Here is a 15,848-nt window from a genome sequence, read left to right as displayed (position 1 = left end):
AGTTGAGAATATCAGCAGCCTTCCGCAACTGCTGTGCGACCCTTCAATCCATAAAATCTCCTNTTAAAACAGATTTCACAAAATTCTCTTGTCTTTCTATCTTCCTTCTTCCCTTGTTGCTTGGAAATTCCATTGGGTTGCTTGGATTTGTTCTCTTAGAACTTAGGGAGAAAGCTCTTGAGTGACCTACCAAAATTGAGAGAAACACTTGTGTGGGTGAGGATTTTTTTTTATCTGCTAACTTTTGGTGTTAAGTTTTCAGGAAACCATGGAAAGTGATGGAGAAAGAGATCAGCCAGGAAATTCTGTCGCTGGGCTATCTAACTTGCAAATGAGGGCATTGCATGAAACTATTACTAACCTTATGGATACAGGTCTAGAAGAACTACACCAGAGGCTTGACGAGATTTAGAATAGCCAACAAACCCGCTCTAGACCCGCAGCCAGGAGAGAACGTTCAAGGAGGACTCACCGGCCCGAGGAGGAAATTGAAGAAGAGGAGTTCCATGAAGAAGATGACCGATCCATAAACCGACCTAGACGAAGTCATAGAAACCGTGATCAAGGTGATGTTAATCCTTTTGGTGCAAGAAATGACAATTAGGTGGTTTAAAACTTAAAATTCCAACCTTTGAAGGTAAAAACGATCCGGATGTTTACTTAGAATGGGAAAGGAAAATGGAGTTAATGTTTGATTGTCAAAATTTTTCTGAACTCAAGAAGGTTAGGTTAGCAGCAACTGAGTTTACAGGCTATGCTATTAACTGGTATGATCAAGTTATGACTCACAGGAGAAGGACAGGTGGAAGACCAATAGCTTCATGGGAAGAGCTCACTACATTGATGAGGAAATGGTTTGTACCGGTTCATTACCACAGAGATCTCCACCAAAAACTCAGACGCTTGCTTCAAGGAACCAAATCTGTGGAGGACTATTTCCAGGAAATGGAAAGCTTAATGATCAAGGCGGATGTAGATGAAACCTTAGAAGCTACCATGGCCAGATTCCTTGCAGGCCTTAACCGGGACATTCAGGACAGAATGGAGCTTCAAGAATATGAAGGCTTGGAGGAAATGCTGCACAAATCGGTTCTAATCGAACAACAAACCAAGAGGAAGAGTTTCTCTAAATNAGACGAAGTCATAGAAACCGTGATCAAGGTGATGTTAATCCTTTTGGTGCAAGAAATGACAATTAGGTGGTTTAAAACTTAAAATTCCAACCTTTGAAGGTAAAAACGATCCGGATGTTTACTTAGAATGGGAAAGGAAAATGGAGTTAATGTTTGATTGTCAAAATTTTTCTGAACTCAAGAAGGTTAGGTTAGCAGCAACTGAGTTTACAGGCTATGCTATTAACTGGTATGATCAAGTTATGACTCACAGGAGAAGGACAGGTGGAAGACCAATAGCTTCATGGGAAGAGCTCACTACATTGATGAGGAAATGGTTTGTACCGGTTCATTACCACAGAGATCTCCACCAAAAACTCAGACGCTTGCTTCAAGGAACCAAATCTGTGGAGGACTATTTCCAGGAAATGGAAAGCTTAATGATCAAGGCGGATGTAGATGAAACCTTAGAAGCTACCATGGCCAGATTCCTTGCAGGCCTTAACCGGGACATTCAGGACAGAATGGAGCTTCAAGAATATGAAGGCTTGGAGGAAATGTTGCACAAGGCGGTTCTAATCGAACAACAAACCAAGAGGAAGAGTTTCTCTAAACATTTCTTTGCTCCAAAACCAAGTTATCAAGATAAAGGTAAGTCTCCAACCCCATCAAATTCAGTTTTTAAGACTAATGCTCCTGCTCGTTTTGATAAAGGAAAGGCAGTCGAGACCAACAATCGGGCAAGGGATATTCGGTGTTTCAAATGTCAAGGACTTGGACATTATGCCAACAAATGCCCGAATCAAAAGGTAATGATCCTCCTAGACAACAGTGAAGTGGAGTCTGAGGACAATAAAGAAAAAGAGGAAGATCTCGGTCCAATCTTTGACGAAGAGGAAGAACAGTTTGAATATCCAACTCAAGGGACACTTCTGGCCACTAGGAGATCATTGAGCGTTCAGCCTAAATCCAATGACCGAGAACAAAGGGAGAATCTCTTTCACACTAGATGTTTAGTTCAAGATAAAGTTTGTTCTTTGATCATTGACGGTGGAAGTTGTACTAACGTTGCTAGTGAAACTCTTGTTAGGAAGCTTGGACTTGAGACCATACCTCATCCGCGGCCCTTTAAACTGGAATGGTTGAATGAAACAGGCGAACAGTACGTCAGGGAGCAAGTCACGGTTCCTATTACCATCGGCCGATATGAAGACGAGATCCTGTGCAATGTCCTTCCCAAGGATGCAAGCCATATCCTTCTAGGACGACCTTGGCAGTTTGACATGAGGGCGATACATGATGGCTACACCAACCGGCATTCCTTTGAGCATAAAGGAAAGAAAATCACTCTGGTTCCTTTAACTCCGTTGGAGGTCCATCAAGACCATGTCCAGTTGAAGAAAAACCGGGAAAAAGAAATTAAACCAGCAAAATCTGAGGTATCTCCTAAAAACTCCAACTTCTTTGTCAAAGAGAGCCAAGTACGGAAATCTTTGTACTCTCAACAGCCATTGCTTTTACTTGTGTATAAAGAAACACTAATGGGATTTTCTGACCTTGCACCGGAGCTTCCGAGTGATTTGATAGACGTTTTGCAGGAATTCTCAGATATCTTTCCAGAAGAGAACCCTAACGGGTTGCCGCCAATAAGAGGTATAGAACACCAAATTGATTTCATCCCAGGTGCGTCACTTCCAAACCGGCCGGCTTATCGAACCAATCCGTTGGAAACAAAGGAAATTCAAAAGCAGATTGGAGAGCTTCTTGAAAAAGGTTACATCAGAGAGAGCCTAAGCCCATGTGCTGTACCTGTTCTCCTTGTGCCTAAGAGGATGGCTCTTGGCGTATGTGTGTAGACTGCCGTGCCATCAACAACATTACGGTAAAGTATAGGCATCTGATCCCTAGGCTTGATGACATGCTAGATGAATTGCATGGTTCTTCTGTTTTCTCAAAAATAGATTTGAAAAGTGGTTACCACCAAATTCGCATGAAAGAAGGTGATGAATGGAAGACTGCATTCAAAACTAAGCTAGGATTGTATGAGTGGCTTGTCATGCCTTTTGGCCTTACTAATGCACCTAGTACATTCATGCGTTTGATGAATCATATCTTGCGAGCTTTTATTGGTCACTTTGTTGTTGTCTACTTTAATGACATTCTTATCTATAGCAAGAACCGTGAGGAACATAAGCTGCATCTGAAATCTGTCCTAGATGTTCTTAGGAAAGAGAGGTTATTTGCAAATCTTAAGAAGTGCTCTTTTGGAACAGATCACGTGGTTTTCTTAGGTTTTATTGTAGGTGCTGATGGACTCAGGGTGGATGAAGAAAAGATCAAGGCCATCCGTGATTGGCCTAGCCCCAAAACCGTTGGAGAGGTAAGGAGCTTCCATGGTCTAGCTGGGTTCTACCGAAGGTTTGTTCAGGATTTTAGCACAATAGCAGCTCCACTCACAGAGGTAATCAAGAAGAATGTTGGTTTCAAGTGGGAACAAGCTCAGGAGGAGGCGTTTCAGATACTTAAAGGGAAGTTAACTCAAGCTCCTTTACTTACACTTCCTGATTTTTCCAAAACTTTTGAGATAGAATGTGATGCCTCAGGAGTGGGTATTGGTGCTGTGTTGATGCAGGAAAAGAAACCCATTGCCTACTTCAGTGAGAAATCAGGAGGAGCCACACTCAATTACCCCACTTATGACCAAGAGCTATACGCTTTGGTTAGGGCACTCCAAACATGGCAACATTATCTTTGGCCAAAGGATTTTGTCATTCACACAGATCACCAATCCTTGAAGCACCTCAAAGGCCAACAAAAGTTGAACAAAAGGCATGGACGTTGGGTTAAATTCATTGAGATCTTTCCCTACGTCATAAAATACAAACAAGGTAAGGAGAATGTGGTGGCTGATGCCTTGTCTAGAAGGTATGTTCTTCTTTCAGCTCTTGAAACTAAGTTACTTGGTTTTGAGTTCATTAAGGAATTGTATGCAACTGACCAGGATTTTAAAGAGATTCATAGAAAATGCTCTAAAGTCGCTCATGGGAAATATTATCAAATGTATGGATTCCTATTCTTTGATAACCGTCTTTGTGTGCCCCAATGTTCTTTGAGGGAGTTATTTGTCAGGGAATCTCATGGAGGAGGATTAATGGGACATTTTGGAGTGGCCAAAACACTTAGTATTATGCAGGATCACTTCTACTGGCCGCATATGAAGAGAGATGTGGAAAGGATTTGCGGAAGGTGTGTCACTTGCAAGCAAGCCAAGTCTAAAGTACAACCCCATGGTTTGTATACTCCTTTACCCATTCCTACTGAACCTTGGACTGATCTTTCAATGGATTTTGTTCTAGGACTGCCTAGAACCAAGAGAGGTAGAGAACCAAGAGATGTGGAAAGGACTGGCCGCATATGTAGAGATTTTGGTCTCTAGACTGCAACCCATTCTGCCCTTCATCGTCTCAGTTAATCAATCAGCTTTTGTAGCTGATCGTCTGATAACTGATAACATCATGATTGCTCATGAAGTGGTTCACAACCTCTCTTCTCATGAGGAGATCTCCACTCAGTGCATGGCGGTGTAAACAGATATGTCAAAAGCTTATGACAGAGTAGAATGGAGCTACGTAAGGTTCTTGCTGTTAGCAATGGGTTTTCATCAGAAGTGGGTGGATTGGGTTATGAAATGTGTTTCGTCAGTCACCTTCTCTGTCTTGATTAATGATCAAGCTTTTGAAATGATCAATCCGCAGAGGGGCATAAGACAAGGGGATTCCTTATCTCCCTTCTTGTTTGTTCTCTGTACAGAAGGTTTAACTCACCTCTTAAATAAAGGGCAGTTAAATGGTGTTTTTCAGGGCATCAGGTTTTGGGATGAAGGTCCAGAGGTCCACCATCTCCTGTTTGCAGACGATAGTTTGTTCATGTGTCAAGCAACAGTTGATCAATGCTCATTCCTGTTGGATACATTGAAAAAGTATGGAGATGCCTCAGGTCAGTCGTTAAATCTCAGTAAGTCCTCCATAACCTTTGGCTCCAAGATCTGTTAAGGCACCAAAGTAGAAATTCAGACCAAGATGGGTATAGTCAAAGAAGGAGGAGCTGGCACTTACTTGGGGATGCCTGAATGCTTTAGTGGCTCAAAGGTGGAGTTGTTGAATTACATTAAAGACAGAGTCAAAGAGAAATGTTCTGGTTGGTTCTCTAATCTTCTCTCTCAAGGAGGGAAAGAAGTTCTCTTAAAATCAGTTGCTTTAGCCATGCCAGTTTTTTTTTATGTCGTGCTTTAAGCTACCAAAAACTACTTGTGCTAACTTAGCCAGTTTCATGGCAGACTTTTGGTGGAGTAATACTGAGTATTCGAAGAATATTCATTAGTTAAGTTGGGAAAAGCTATGTCTACCCTAAGGATCAAGGTGGCTTAGGTTTCAGAGACATTCACATCTTTAATCAAGCCTTATTAGCCAAGCAGGCTTGGAGGATTCTGAAAAACCCTGAGTGCTTATTTGCCAAAATATTAAAAAGCTGGTACTTTCCCTCTTCTAACTTTCTGGAGGCGCCTCTAGGACCGCGACCTTCTTTTGCGTGGAGGAGTATTTTGTTTGGCAGAGAGCTACTTTGTCGGGGTTTAAAGAAGAATGTTGGGAATGGAAGATCCTTTAGAGTTTGGTTGGACGCTTAGATTGAAGATGATGAAGGTTGGAGAGCTCCATGGAGGAGAACTGATATGTTCGATCCTAATCTCAGAGCCTCAGAATTGATTGATTTGGTTAGAAGGGATTGGGATCCCCAAAAGCTGTCGGAGAATTTCTTCCCAGATGATGTTCAGAGAATCCTTCAGATAAAACCAGTGACTGTGAGTGAAGACTTTTTTCTCTTGGAAGCACAATAAAAATGGAGAATTCTCAGTTAATTCTGCATATTGGCTGGGTTCGCTCTCAAGTAAATCCCCAGTGATTGTGGAAGCCAACCAACTTCCCTCCACCAATATTCTTAAAGCCAAAGTTTGGGATTTACAAAAGGGAAAAATGCCATAAAAATCCCCAACTTTCATATATGAGACAAAATAATCCCCAACTTTTAAGATGTCGTTTTAATCTCCAACTTTGGGTTGACCTTTCCAAAAAATAGCAAACTTTCTTTGACCTTGCCATTTTAGGCACGGGGTTAAGTCTCCGTTAGAAGCTAATAGACGGGGTTAACAAACCGTTAACGGCTTCCATTTAGCGAAAACGTCGACGTCTTATAAACCACAAAACACTGAAGGAAATAAGAATCCCTAAATCGATTTCTAGGTTTTAGTTTTCAAATCCCCAATTCGATTTCTCAACCTCTCTCTTTTCCGATGAGTTCAAGTTCTATCACATCCGGTGGCGTAGGTGAACGTGGTGTGCCGTCGAAGTGTGTGTGTGGCTTTGATGTCAAGATATTTACCTCTAAAACTCAAGAGAACCCGGGACGACCATTCTTTCGTTGTGTAAGCAAACGAGATGTCAATACGTGGACAAGCAAAAGGGATGTAAGTATATGTCAATTCGTGCAGTTCAAATTCGACTTCATAATCATGGTAAGCTAACTATATTTACTTGTCGGTTGTACATTAGAATCATTTGTTCAAGTGGGTGGAGGATGCCGTGTTTGAAGAAGTAGAAGATGCCTTACCAAGACTATCCATCATTGCAAATGAGATTAGCAAAATCAAAGCAGAGGTCAATGAGATAGATGCTATGGTGAAAGAATTGAAGGAAGAAGATATGGCCAACAAAAAAGAACTACGCAAGTTTTTATGTTGTGCTTCAAAGTCAGTTTTGTTTAGCTTTGTGTTATGACCATTTTGTATAGTTTTGTATTGTTTAGGCAAGGAAATCAGAAGACTTTTATGTTAGGTTATTAAAAGTCTGAGGTTGTTGGATGAGATCTTCCTCTGACCGAGGTTGTTGGATGAGATCTCCCTTGTGATGGTTGAGATGGATGAGATCTCCCTTGTGATGGTTGAGATGGTTGAGCTGGTTGAGATGGCTGAGCTGGTGGTCCTTGTGATGGCTGAGCTGGTGGTCCTTGAGATGGTTGAGAAGGATCTCCTTACAATGGTTGACCTTGTCCAAACAATATAACCCTTGGCTCCTGATTTCAATCAAAAATGTTACAATCAATGTTGCTCATAAATTCTAATGTCCAATGTTCAAAATAGAAAATAGAAAATCTTACTTGTCCTTTTCTTGGTCGACCCCTTCTTCTTTTTGGTGGTGTTGCAACTCTCGGATTCGTACATCCTTGTCGGCTGTGTCCTTCTTGTTTGCAATTTGAGCAGGTCATGACTTGATTGCCTCTTAGCTGGGTTTTGTTGGAGCTAGAGGCAGTTTCAAACAATGATTTCCTCCTAGCATGATTATTTGGCCTCCCTGGATTACCTCTTCTCCATGGGGATTTGAAAACTAAAACCTAGAAATCGATTTGGGGATTCTTATTTCCTTCAGTGTTTTGTGGTTTATAAGACGTCGAAGTTTTGGCTAAACGGAAGCCGTTAACGGTTTATTAACCCCGTCTATTAGCTTCTAACGGAGACTTAACCCCGTGCCTAAAACGGCAAGGTCAAAGAAAGTTTGCTATTTTTGGAAAGGTCAACCCAAAGTTGGGGATAAAAACGACATCTCAAAAGTTGGGGATTATTTTGTCCCAAATTTGAAAGTTGAGGATTTTTATGGCATTTTTCCCATTTACAAACGGACCCAAAGATTCAGGTTTTCCTATGGAAAGTGCTGAGTGGAGCCCTTCCTGTTGCTTCAAAACTGAATGGTCGAGACATGAAAATGGATCCTTCTTGTCAAATCTGTGGAGATGTGGATGAGTCTATCAATCATGTACTATTCAATTTCTCCCTGACTAGACAAATTTGGGCGTTAACTGACATTCCTACGCCAGAAGAAGGTCTCCACAATGGTTCAGTCTTCTCTAACTTTCACTATCTTTTAGAGAATGTTAGAAACCCTCTCTAGCCTGATGAATTTAGGAATTATTTCCCCTGGACATTGTGGAGAATTTGGAAGAATAGAAACTTGATTTCGTTTGAAGGAAAAGGCTTCTCTCCTTTGGAATCAGCTCAAAAAATCAGAGAGGACTGGTTGGAATGGATAGAAGCTCAAAAAGTTGACGACGAGGCATAAGGGGAAGAGGATAGTGCAGACTCGGGTGAAGAACGGCGGTAGAGTGTTGGTCTCGATCAGAACAGAAAAGGTTGGAGACGACCAGCACCAAACTGGCTAAAATGTAATGTTGGCTTCTCTTGGTCAAACAGAAATAAGTAAGCAAGTTGTACGTGGATTTTGAGAAACCATGCAGGAATGGTGTTGTTACATAGCAGAAGAGCCTTATCCAGGTTTAAGGATAAGCAGGAGGCTCAGCTAAAGGGATTGCAGTGGGCAATTGATAGCATGTCGAGTCACAGAGTGAACAAAGTGGTTTTTGCGTTACAAGAAGAGTATTTGGTAAATGCGATTACCAAACCGGCAACTTCGCCTTCATTTAGATATCAGTCTATGGAGGTTGCTTCGTCTCTTAGGTCTATTGCATATTGGAAATTCTTTTTGGAAAACTCATCTTCAAACAGAGGTGCTTTGCTTGTAGCTCAGAGTGTCACTATTTATCGCATGTTGCAATCGTATGTGGCGTTAGGCCACCCTTTTTGGTTAAATGGTCTATTTGAGGAGAAACGTGTTTTATCCTCTGATTGAATTTGAGTTTTATAGTTAGTATGGTGGGTTATAGATGGCAGCTGTTGTTTAAGCTGTTTTGATTGTGGTTTTTTGGCTACTGTGTGTAGCAGAGTAAGGGTTGAAGTTTGTGTCCTTTCTCTCTGTATGTATGTTTGGGCTGTTGTAACCGACTGTATTATATATCAATCTATACAACACCAGTTGACAAAAAAAAAAATATATATATATATATATATATGAGATTTTGACATTAAATAATATATATATATATATATATATATATATATATGAAAAACTAGTCTCTGATTAAAGTTTGATTTTGTGACTAAATTTTAACTTACATACAATCTTAATTTCATATGATATACTAGTTGTACTTGTATCACTGAAAATGATGAACACACACCACTACGCTTGTTTTTCCTACAGTATAGGTCTTTCATCTATATATATATTTTCGAAGTATATTTTGGGTTATACCATTTTATTTGTACTTATTTAAAACTTATTTACAAGTTAATCCCTAAACAATTTCCAAAAATATCATTACTTCAGATTTTGTTTACTAAATATTTTATATAACATTCCAACTAAAAAAATACAGCATAATCAATATGGAAATAAAAAACTATGATATATATAACCACACCTTCTATTGTGTATGGTGATATTTTATCTCTGCATCCTGTGCAAACAAAGAAAACAATAATCTATATATACATTTTTGAAGTACATTTTGAGTTCTACCATTTTATTTGTACTTATTTATAAAATTAGTGCCTAACAAATTTTACAAAATATTAATAACTTAATTTTTTTGAAACCAAGATTTTATTCGGATCCTATATAAATGAAATCGTTTTTTACATAAATCTTGGATTACAAATATAGATATAAATCTCGGTTTTAGACATTACAATAATCTCAATTTTGTTTAAGGAAAACTATAAGATTGAGTATACTGGCTTAACAAATTAACTAAAAAATCGGGAATATAGAAACAATTAAAAAGAATCAATATCAGATCATCCATAATATCTCGAAACATAATCTTCCTTATATATACTATCTTGATATTCGGATATATTTTATTCTCCCATGGTTTTGGAAAGATGGTTATTGAGTATAATAACTACTACTAAACTTGATAAACTATGATCTTCCCATCAATTACGGGATAATTTATTTTCAGGGATCTTTGTTATTAATATAGCATTTGTTTCAGATTTCTGGCTTGATTGCAAAGCTATTCTTGAAATTTCTATCCAACCTAATCCCAAGACACTAAACCTATATAAATAAGTTATCGCAAACAAAAAAATATATCAGCACAAATTTTACCTTTTAAAATTCAATGGTTTTTTATTTGCTTATTTCAGAGATTTGCTATTTCACAAAACGCATGATACGTCCAAGTTTTTTTTTTTTTTTTTTGTCAAGGACGTCCAAGTTAAGATCCCACATTCATGGACAATATACTGTAAAATATAGCGAGACATTAGAAACTGTCTTGGTTGATGAGAAGTAAGTCTTCATTTCATTTATTAAAATTTGATTCTAATTCTTTTTATTATAAACTAACTTGACTATAGGATTTTTTAAAGGTATTGTACACTAACCAAGATTTTCACTATTCTCTAACATAAAAGCCTACCAACTTATCAATACACTATAAATACAATCTTACTCTCAAGATCTAAACTCACCAAAGACGACATACTATTTCTTATATATATTAAAAACAAATATATCAACCACACTGACGAGACACGAGTTAGTATTGGCGGAAGAGAAGGTGATTATGTGCTATTATTCTTTTTTAATTATACACCATTATCATTTTTACGTTTTCTGTTTTTATTTTCATTTCTCTAATCTATATTTTTTTTTTTCCTTTTTTTTAACCTTAGGGTGTTAAGATCCATGCTTTTGTCAAAAGGATTTTGGTTCACGTTATGTGAATCATGTCTCTGTTAGTGACTGGGGGTTTGTTGAGACATTTGGTCTTGCCCATGCAAGTGCTTAATTTTGATCATCTCTACAAAAAGTCTAAACTAAACAGGAATGGCCCTATCTCTGATTCCAACTATTTTCACTTGGCTAAACGAACGGTTGTGTAGTTACCAACATTTGTCTGATGAGGCATAAGAGCTACTTCGAAACATTATTTCAACGAATTAGGCTTCACTTATGAAGCAAGACATTTGTTAGTTATATATATCAGACAAATGTTAGACAGTTAGAGGAAAAAACTGTCTAATTCAAATAGATAATGAGTATTCATTTTTTCTGTTGGTAAATAATACTTTATTGTATGACATGACTGAGTTTGCTACTACAATCTGTTTAATTTTAAAACTAGATTAAGACCCGTGCTAGAGCACGGGTAGAAATTTATTTTATTTATATTGTAATTTTTATATAAAATAAAATTTATGTAATTATTTTAAAATGATTTTTTGGATAAAACATTATACAATAAAATCATATGCTAAATATGATGGCTTGAAAATCGCCTATTTTGTAAGTTTTATATTGTTAATGATTTTAGATAAGTATCGTGCTATAACACTGGTTAAATTTTATTTTATACAAAATTTGTATATTTTATATTTTAAAATAAAATTTTAACATATTGTATTAGGTTATATATGTGAAGTTATTTCAACAATGTATATTCTATATCATGACTTGAATGTCATTATAAGACATAAATTTATAAATGTGCTTTTTAAAAAGCGAGTTATTATATTATGAGTAATTTAATATATTGTTATACTTTTGTTTTAATATACTTGGTTTCTTGAAATTCTTTCATATTATAGTGATGTATTATTGACATTGCTATAACAAATCAATTTAGAGTGTTTATAGTTTCTAACTTTTATATCAAGTTTCAATATATGAAAAATATTTCAAAATAAATTATTTAAAGTTTATTAATTTATATAAAATTATAAAATTCAACAAAAATTTAAAATTGAATTTAAATAGTCAAATTTTGACCCGTTACTCAGTAAAATTTTTAATTCAATAGATATTATTTTTAAAGAATAATATTACTAAACCTTGAATATTTTATAGATTAAACAATTTATATTTGTTTTTTAAAATTCAGCTTATGTTATAACCAGAAATAAAACTATTTTTTAATTATAATAAATAATATGATAATTTATTTATTTCACAAAATAGAATCATATATAAAAATGAGAGGTGAAGTATAATGATAATTAACAAATTAATATGTTAAGTTAGATATCAAAAGATTTTATTTGATGAATAATTTAATAAAGGAAATTAATATGGTAAGCTAGATGATATGATTCTTTAGAATATTCTCTTTAAGATTTTCTGTATAACCTATTTGTAACCAATTAATCTATCAATTAATGTATAACATATTTGTAACCAACTTATTAAAATTATATAGTCTACAAAACAATGTTGTGTACTTCCGTTTTATTATAAAGGGGATATCATTAATTCAGTACTATTACAATTGGTTTAAATAATAAAAAGTTATAAATTTATACAAAATAATCTTCCCTTCACGGGTAATTCCATAGGTTTTGAAAATAATTAATTTTAGAATATTTTTTTAACCTCAATATGCATTTGTCACATCTTATTGTTCTAAAATTAACAATCATCTAAAACTATAAAATCTAAATAATTATGAAAAAAACATAAGAGAAACTAAGAAAACCTACAATCCAAATTTTAAAATAATTATAAAATTTTATCCCGCGGTGTACCGCGGGTTAAATCCTAGTTTGATTCATATTTTGTTTCTTAAAACCTGTGAGCTTTTATTTTTAACATAAGAAGAACTTCGATTTACATTTATTTAAATATTATAATTAATATATATAAACTTAATAAAATTTTAAAATATTACGAATATGTAAAATTAAAAAGTTTAAAATACTATATAATATTGTTATATAGTAAATGAGTGATAAAAAATACATGTTGGAATTAATAAAATATCATTAAATTTGTGCTAACACGGGTTAAATCTTCACTTTATTATTTGTCAACACAATTAATGGTAGAATATTTGACATATAAAATTAAGTTAATTATGTAAAATAATTAAATCATTTGAAAAATATGACTTAATCATAACGTATAAATAAATTACTATGTATTTAGATCTCTTATTTTTTTGACTTTTTGTTATAATAAGTAAAAATGAAAATATAATATCAAACACTAAACAAAAAAAACAAAATATAATAAATAAATGGTCATGAAATATTTTGCAGATAAAAAAAATAATATAAATATTTAGCCGCACAATGATCAGAAAATTTAGTTATTCATCTATTTGCAAAACATTCAATATTTAACAAACAAGTACAATATAAAATATAAATAATAATAAAAATTATATGCACCCCGATGTACCGAAGTTGTTACATTGATCAGGCCAAAGTGGAATCAAATGATAAAAGGAACTTAATTTTCTTAATGATTTAATTTTTTTTTATTTTTTTTTTTTTTGTAGAAAATAAAAGTAAAATAATCAGATTCATCATTCTCAGGAAAAAAAAGAAAAAAAAAAAACGAAAGGGATCGATCTCTCTCTCTATCTAATTGGCGCCCCTTTACTAATTACCCTTTTGTCAATCTTCGGATTCTTTTCAAATCGATTAAAAAGTTAGAAATTGAGATCCCTACAAAAGAATCCTCTCACACACCACTGTTCACGAATCCTTCTCCTTCGCTCTCATCTCCCTCCGAGATCTACAGATTCTTCAACGCTGTCTCTTAGATTCCAATGGCGACGAGAAGACGTACTTTGCTTAAGGTCATTGTCCTCGGAGACAGTGGGTACGTATGGATTCCGATGCCTAAAATGATTCTTTATGCGTAATTTCTCATTATTGATCTTCGATTGTTTTGATGTTTTGATTTTGATTTGGTGATATTTTTATTTATAGGGTTGGGAAGACCTCCTTGATGAATCAGTATCCTTTCAAATTGAATTGATTCCAATTAGTTGCTATAGATTCGTTCGTTTTTGGATTCGAGTGGATGTTATGATTTTGAGATGTGTCTCCTTAATTGGGTGATTTTTTTTAGATATGTGCATAAGAAGTTTAGTTTGCAGTATAAAGCAACGATTGGTGCTGATTTTGTAACCAAGGAGCTTCAGATTGGGGAAAAGCTTGTTACTTTACAGGTTTGTCCCTTTTTTTTTTAAACCTTTTTTAGGAATATACTTTTTCTTCAAGATTTCACACTTTGTTTTGTGTCTTTTTTACTAGATTTGGGATACTGCTGGACAAGAAAGATTCCAGAGTCTTGGTGCTGCTTTTTACAGAGGAGCAGATTGTTGTGCCTTGGTTTATGATGTTAATGTGTTGAAGTCCTTTGACAACCTTGAAACTTGGCACGAGGAGTTTCTTAAACAGGTTTCTTTTAGCAATTTCCCTTTCTTTTCTGGCACACTTTGCTTTGGTATGCTTTATTGTTGTATGCTATACAATTGAGGTTGGCTCTGGCTTAGATAAATACATGGAAATAAGAATGAGATTGTTTTGTTTTAATAGGAATCATTAGCTTTGAGTATTTCAGAGTCACAATCTTCAGATTTTGGTTAACGTTTAGCTTAAACAAACTAAGAGTCAAACTCTTATTTTGATGATGTGGTTGGAAGAGTTTTTGGTTATTTTCATATCTCTTTTTGTTCTCAGGACCACCTCTGCAGTATTGTTGTCTCATCATAAAACAATATGATTGATAAATAATAACATTTTTTTATATTTGAATGATAGTCCTTGGTTTACTAGTTAAGCCAAGTATATTACTAACTTGATTTCGTGTTCATAACAGTTTTAGAATTCGTTAATCTATAATCCCTGTAACTTGTTTAATTTGATTTTCTGCACTCACACTTTCATGATACTTTAGCAAATTATACTATGCTAACTTGTATTAATTCCCTGGCACAGGCAAGTCCGTCGGATCCGAAGACATTTCCGTTTATAGTGCTTGGAAACAAGGTTGACGTTGATGGAGGGAGCAGTAGAGTGGTAAGAGGAAGATCAAGATGTGTCTTCCATAGTGCTTGAAGTCTTTTCAGTCTTTTACTCAGTCGAGTTTTATTTCTCTTAAATTACAGGTCTCTGAGAAGAAAGCAGCTGACTGGTGTGCTTCAAATGGTAACATACCCTATTTCGAGACATCAGCGAAAGAAGATTTCAATGTTGATGAGGCATTCTTAACCATTGCCAAAACCGCCCTTGCGAACGAACATGAACAAGATATGTAAGTATTCTCTTTGGTTTAGCTCTATTAGATGAGAACTTGGAAACCATGAAATCTTGGCTGAATTAAGATACTACTGAAATATAGAACATAAAGATCTTAGGTACCAGGTTCCACCATTGTTGATTTGTTGGGATTGTCTAATTCTTTAACCTGATAGTCTGAATAGTGTAGATCTCAATCTGAATCTGAAGATAACTTTTAAATGTAGAAGGCAGATAGTATAGAAACTAGAAACCCGAAAATTTCTTACTGCGTCCAAAGTTTGGTGATTATTGATAAAGACAGAGACATTCATTACATGGGTTTTGATCATTTGTGTACTTCTGAATTCCAGAGTCTGTGATTCCTGTGTCATCCAAATTGAAAAACCAAGAATGCATAATAAATAAGCTGAATACTTGATACAGTCTGTCGTTTATATGCCATGTTTTGGGTTACTTGCAGATACTTCCAAGGCATACCAGATGCAGTGACTGAAAACGAGCCAAAAAGCGGTGGTTGCGCTTGCTGAACTGCAGATCTGAGGATTCATTTACATTCGTTTTTTTTATGCATTCATTGAAGGTTGGTGTACTCTTGAGTTGCAGAACGATAAGCTTGTAGTAGCAATTTTTTGCCATTCCATCATATATTAATTGATTGGAGGAGTCTATCGATTCTGCTGGATAAAACTGTTATTTTGGAAGAACCACTATTGCTCTTATATGTCACACTATTTAAGTTTGGTGTCACTCATTTG

At 35.4% G+C, this 15,848-nt stretch overlaps 2 protein-coding genes across 2 annotated transcripts; both read left to right on the top strand.

Moving 5' to 3' along the window:
- Positions 679-4,699, top strand: LOC104750470. Its single transcript, XM_010472266.1, has 5 exons — positions 679-1,161; positions 1,316-2,401; positions 2,486-2,885; positions 2,969-4,389; positions 4,469-4,699. The coding sequence occupies exons 1-5, from the start codon at positions 679-681 to the stop codon at positions 4,697-4,699; spliced, it is 3,621 nt and encodes a 1,206-aa protein (XP_010470568.1).
- LOC104721751 (ras-related protein RABG3a) lies at positions 13,396-15,840 on the top strand. Its single transcript, XM_010439817.2, has 7 exons — positions 13,396-13,666; positions 13,777-13,803; positions 13,919-14,018; positions 14,104-14,250; positions 14,791-14,871; positions 14,961-15,106; positions 15,554-15,840. Exons 1-7 carry the CDS (start codon positions 13,614-13,616, stop codon positions 15,618-15,620), a joined length of 621 nt encoding a protein of 206 aa, XP_010438119.1. The 5' UTR covers positions 13,396-13,613; the 3' UTR covers positions 15,621-15,840.

This window comes from Camelina sativa, chromosome 2 (genome assembly GCF_000633955.1).
Source record: "Camelina sativa cultivar DH55 chromosome 2, Cs, whole genome shotgun sequence".
In the NCBI taxonomy this organism is placed as follows: Eukaryota; Viridiplantae; Streptophyta; class Magnoliopsida; order Brassicales; family Brassicaceae; genus Camelina; species Camelina sativa.
Note: the sequence above shows the minus strand (reverse complement) of the source record. Positions and strands in the feature narration are given on the sequence as shown.

What these genes read in the sequence shown, in the direction of transcription:
- LOC104721751 (XM_010439817.2), top strand. Translation starts at nt 13,614, where the DNA reads ATGGCGACGAGAAGACGTACTTTGCTTAAGGTCATTGTCCTCGGAGAC. An exon ending in ATTGTCCTCGGAGACAGTGG is followed by an intron (nt 13,667 to 13,776) that starts GTACGTATGGAT and finishes TTTTATTTATAG; the next exon opens with GGTTGGGAAGACCTCCTTGA. An exon ending in AACGAACATGAACAAGATAT is followed by an intron (nt 15,107 to 15,553) that starts GTAAGTATTCTC and finishes GGTTACTTGCAG; the next exon opens with ATACTTCCAAGGCATACCAG.